General features: G+C 38.4%; 1 protein-coding gene across 1 annotated transcript; it reads left to right on the top strand.

Annotated features, from left to right (window-relative positions):
• LOC124165286 (procathepsin L) lies at window positions 1-4,745 on the top strand. Its single transcript, XM_046542628.1, has 7 exons — window positions 1-296; window positions 378-478; window positions 565-717; window positions 812-1,015; window positions 1,188-1,379; window positions 1,881-2,046; window positions 3,853-4,745. Exons 2-7 carry the CDS (start codon window positions 386-388, stop codon window positions 4,080-4,082), a joined length of 1,038 nt encoding a protein of 345 aa, XP_046398584.1. The 5' UTR covers window positions 1-296; window positions 378-385; the 3' UTR covers window positions 4,083-4,745.
• The last annotated feature ends 801 nt before the right edge of the window (window positions 4,746-5,546 follow it).

Raw genomic sequence — 5,546 nt, 5'->3', positions numbered from 1 at the left:
TGGACTCGATTGTATTGTATTTGCAATTTCGTTGTGATGATAATATCAGAATTGCATTAATTGTCGAACAGAAATAAACCATCACCTCTGAACGAAAATTTAAGTGTTAAATCTACACAAAGCCTTGGATTTTATAGGGCAATAATTTAGAGACTAGTTGACGTCATCGATCATATGTACACATCAGGGTCACGGGGTATTGCGTATCTTAGGAAAAGGTTTGGTGGACGAAGCGAGTGCTTGTTTATTGCTACTTCAGTTCTGCGTTGTCTCTCGTTGAGTGAACAGCCTTCACGGTGAGACTGAAAGATGTCCCAGCCAATTTGTGCGTTGGAATTGTAGGTCGACTAGTACTAATTTACGTCCTTCATTTACAGAGTTCACCATGAAGCAGTTAACAGTAATCTTCGCCCTACTGGTGGGATGCCAGGCAGTGTCTTTCTTTAATCTAGTTGCTCAAGAATGGGATGCTTTTAAGGTAAGTATATGCCGTGGAGATATTATATCGGTGGAGACTTCGTATCCGATTTTCGCAGTGAATACATGTTTCCTTTGATTCTGTAGCTGGAGCATAAGAAGGCATATCCCAATGATATCGAAGAGAAATTTCGCATGAAGATTTTCATGGAGAATAAGCGGAAAATTGCCAAGCACAACTCCAACTATGAGAAAGGTTTGGTGAATTACAAACTGGCATTGAATCAGTTTGGCGATTTGGTAAGTTTTTTTCATTCCATATGCATTTTTCATGCTTAAGTCACTACGTTTTGCTAATTGTATTCACGTAATTTATGATTTTGATGCATTTCAGCTTTCACATGAGTTCAGAGGGTTAGTGAATGGATTCAACAGAACCAAAAATGGAGGTCATCTGAAGCGAAGGCTTCTTAAAGGGTCTACATTTATTCACCCAGCCCACGTCGAGTTGCCCGCAAGTGTGGATTGGAGAGAGCACGGTGCTGTGACGCCCGTGAAAGACCAAGGCCACTGTGGTTCTTGCTGGTCATTCAGTGCCGTAAGTTGGCTGTGTTTTCACGAACTTTGCGGATTGGATTGCCCCTTTGAAATGATAATGGTTTTACAACTATAACGCTGTGTTATGTGTCAAAAAGCAGTTGATACTACGGTGATGTAGGATTTTGGAAAGTTTTCTGCGTTATCATTGTTTTCCTGTTTTCTAATTGCAGACTGGTGCTCTAGAGGGTCAACATTTCAGAAAAACTGGAAAACTGATCTCTCTCAGTGAACAAAACTTAATCGATTGCTCTACCAAGTACGGAAATAATGGTTGCAATGGAGGTTTGATGGACCAAGCATTCCAGTATGTGAAGGACAATGGAGGAATCGATACGGAGAAATCATACCCATATGAAGCCGAGGTTTGTATACATTTTGTTCCGTTTTGGTCAGAACTCCTTAAAAGTAACTTGCAAAACAGAAATAGTTCAACCCGCGGGTGGGTTCAGGGCAATTTTTAAAAATTTATTTGAATTCATCTGATAAGTGCTTGAATGTTACGCATTGCTTATTTTAATTGAATACTTTCAATGGTGGAAGATTCTGCTTCAAGTCTCTGTGTGCTTAGCTGAACCACCATTTTTAGATAATTCAATAGTTAAATAGAAGCTCATGGCAAGCCATTCCTCTACCATGATAATTATTTGTTTACTACTTCAGTTTAGTCTGGGAAAGAACAAGTAGCTATTTAGCATTCGACTGATTTTGGTCTTTGTTGAAATTATGGATCGTGTGAGAACGTGAGTGAGTGTTGCCACTTCGTTTGTAGAATTTTCACGCATATTCTTGTCTACATCTAAACAATATGCTTCATTCTAGGGAATGTATTCTTTATTATAAATGGACATTGTTACCTTTCGCAGGATGATAAGTGTCGCTACTTAGCTGAGGACTCCGGAGCAACAGATTCTGGTTTTGTGGACGTCCCCGAAGGAAGTGAGAAGGACCTGAAGGCCGCAATTGCTACTGTGGGCCCCGTCTCAGTCGCCATTGATGCCAGCCATGAGTCTTTCCAGTTCTATTCTGAAGGTGTGTTCATGTCGTGAAAAGCCCACTATAGTAGTTAATCCATGCATAGGAAATTAGAGTACATTTTGTGGTAATCCTACACATGGTACTCTGCAGTCCTCCATATCCACCTATTCCATGCCAATTATTTTATTATCTTATAGTTCCCCATATCCCTATTCATTTGGCCCAAATTATTTTCTCTCTGTCTGGAGGAAATTGTCTATTGTGCCATGATGAAGAATGGGTAGTAATTTTAAATGTAAGGTGGTGCATTAACATTAGTTTGGATTATTGTTGTCTGAATTTACGTAATTGAAAAGCAACAGGGTCATTCACTCAGCTCCAAAATCTTAATTCATTAAAAGAATTTCATAGAAGCTATGGAAAGAAAAGCAGTGGTGCCGACTCCATGTGGCTTGAGGGGGCCAGAGGCCCCTCAAAAATTTGTATGGGTGTGAGGAAAAAATGTGTCAGGCTTGTCGATTTTCCCCGGAGTGTCCAAATATTGAGATTCGAGTTATCAAGGTTCTTATGTTGATCATAAGACTTCTGAAATTCTTAAAAAAACTTATAACTCGCTACTTATGTAATTTCCCTGGGCAAGATCCCCGGTTTGGGACCCCCCCAATATTTTTTGTAAGTCAGCATACCTAAAGAAAAGTTACGATGAAAAACATTCTTCATTCAGCCATTTTTTTTTTGTTTTAGTGAAAAATATGAACTAGCCAGAAAGTTGGCACCTACTTTCATGAATGTTTAGGCGTTATTAGGCTTCTGGTGCACTAATTAGCTCGGGGTGAACCACTCATTGGGGTTAGAAATTGCTCTTAAGATTGTCAACAACAATAAAATGCACTTGGCAAACGAGTGGCTGAAGTGGCCACTAAATGTATAGGTATTCATCACATTTATTTATCTAGAAAAGGATTAAATCCATGACTTTCCACCACCAATAGATCCAGTAGCAGGTGATGGATTAAAAAAATTAAGTGCTTACTTTTCTGTCTATGTCAATCAAAACCCCCAAAGCTAGCTCCTTCATGAGTTGTTAATTATCTTACTAGAGATGACTTTTCATGCATATATTAATCTGATTCAGGCGTGATATTATAGTGGTTCGGCATATTGAAATAAAAGGTAGTTGCGCTCTTCCACGATGATTTTAATGCGTACGATGTGCCTTAGCTCAGAGAGCCATCACCTGTTACAGTACAATCTTGTCCTATGTGATAGCTCTGAATTACACGATTTGAATTATCAAAATGAATGAAAATGACTACTCATACCCACCTCTACTGACTGTATGCAGCATGACTTTCACTTGTTTTCTTCCCTTCTGATCAGTCGTAGAGATATTGTAACGGTATTACATGCTCATTGTAAGTGGTGATCGGAAGTCAGCTTAGGTGTTTCCACAATCACAAAATCACTGCTCAGTGCTGTGGCATCACTCTGATTGGTCCCATGATGTCAGAGTGATCAATTACTCATTGTCATTGAGGTAAGGTGAGTGCTGAATGCACCCACTGAATAAGGAACCTGGTCACTAGTGTATATAATAGCGAACAAATTTCCCTCTATTCAGTTTCCAACATTTCAGCTTTCATACAGGTAATTTTGTTCTCATAAAATTCAGGAATGGCTAAATGGGAAGATTAATTTCCATTCCATTAAACAAATTCTCTTCGTGAATATGCGATTTCAGACCTGACTGAATGGTCCCCAACCTGAAACCATGTACTCTCTCAATTCCTTGTAACGGTGCAAGTTAAGTAATATCAGTGCTTATTCTCTCTTTCATCTGGAATTTCTGTTGTTTTTAAGGTGTGTATGATGACCACGAGTGCAGTTCTACTGAATTGGATCATGGAGTGCTTGCTGTAGGATACGGCTCCGAGGTGGACCCTGATGACCCCGATGCGGAAAAGAAGAACTACTGGCTGATCAAGAACTCTTGGGGAACCAAGTGGGGACTTGACGGATATGTGAAGATCGCTAGAGACAAGCGCAACCTCTGCGGAGTGGCTACGCAAGCCAGTTATCCCCTTGTGTGAAATCTGTCTGGATCCATGACAAAAAGTGTGTGTGCAGGACTTCCAGATCTCTTACCACTCAAGTGTTAAATGTGTGCATATGTTTTTTTATTAGGCGTAAGAGATTGTGTTGAAGTATTTGATGAATATGTCGTGAACCATTTCCATGAACTCAATAATGCAGTCCTGTATACAATCTATGTGCAGTTTGTATGAAAGTCCTTCAGCTGTACAAATTAAAGTTAAAATAATGTGATTTCAGATAAAGCTGTCATATTTGTCAGTAAAATGCAATGTTTGCATTTTAAAATACGTCATGTTTACTTAAAATCATTTTTTGTAATACATTGTGATTGAAAATTCAATCTCAATAATGAAGAATTCTTGCATTTTATGATTTGAAAAGAAATGGTTGACTCATCTTTTCAACAGTGACAATTGTGATATTAATTAATCTACTGAGAGAGGAGAGTGACTTGTGGAAGATACTGTATTGGACTCTTTAATCGTATTACATTTGTTATGTTCCAATGCTGTGCTAAAGAAAAAGCAGCTTGAAGATGGTTGTACAATATACATACTAATGGTGCAGAAAAGACATCTGCAGATGGTGTCGTGAGGAACTGACACGTTGCATCAATTGTGATATGTTATTTAATTTCAATTAAACAGTACTTTTCTTAATTTCCTGAATTTTCATTCTTTCTATAATCCCATCACCATGCATGAAAAAATTATGACTCAGCATGGTAACCTTTTTTAAGAATGTGATTATCTGCTAATTTTAAAAATAAATACTATATTGATTTATTTTATTAAATTATTCTGCCAATTAAGTAAGGAGAAGCTTGAGCAATAATGCTTCTTAAGGCATCCTCCCATTCCTTCATGTACTTCCCTCTTCAATTAACAGCAAGGCATACTCCCTGTCATTTTATCTAAATATCATGGTTTCTTTAGTGATAGAGTAAAAGAGAGTGGCTCTTATTCCCCATTTTAAAATCCGTCCGCCTATATCTCGAGGTATTCGCGGCGAAGAATCGATAGCTTTAACCCTTTAGCAAATAAGTTGATGACGTCACGAGTTCCTGCCGACCGCGTCTAAGCTGCTCCTGCAGGTCATCATTATGTAAATGACAAAGGCGCCATATCTACCATTATGATGACGGAGCCGTCAAATAAGTATGTGCACGATTGACCATAGGATATACAATTGTATACACTACAGCTGTTTGAATTACTACTATCCATGAACTTTACGAAGTCAGCTCGCGACGGAACTCTTCTCGGACATCCTCATCAGAAGGCATGTGTAATAGTTCGATCATAAAAGCTAACGCGGCTAAATTGACTTGTATCATCGCTAAGATACCAATTATCTAGTAAATAATGCACACTTTAATAAGTTTTTTTTCTGTTATATCTAACGAAGACACAACAAACTATTTTCATCTTCCATGATGATGGTACCTAAGTACTGAAACG

Source organism: Ischnura elegans, chromosome 9 (genome assembly GCF_921293095.1).
Source record: "Ischnura elegans chromosome 9, ioIscEleg1.1, whole genome shotgun sequence".
In the NCBI taxonomy this organism is placed as follows: Eukaryota; Metazoa; Arthropoda; class Insecta; order Odonata; family Coenagrionidae; genus Ischnura; species Ischnura elegans.
The sequence above is the reverse complement of the archived record's forward strand: the minus strand, read 5'-3'. Positions and strand labels throughout refer to the sequence as shown.

What these genes read in the sequence shown, in the direction of transcription:
- LOC124165286 (XM_046542628.1), top strand. Translation starts at nt 386, where the DNA reads ATGAAGCAGTTAACAGTAATCTTCGCCCTACTGGTGGGATGCCAGGCA. An exon ending in AAGAATGGGATGCTTTTAAG is followed by an intron (nt 479 to 564) that starts GTAAGTATATGC and finishes TTGATTCTGTAG; the next exon opens with CTGGAGCATAAGAAGGCATA. An exon ending in TTTCCAGTTCTATTCTGAAG is followed by an intron (nt 2,047 to 3,852) that starts GTGTGTTCATGT and finishes GTTGTTTTTAAG; the next exon opens with GTGTGTATGATGACCACGAG.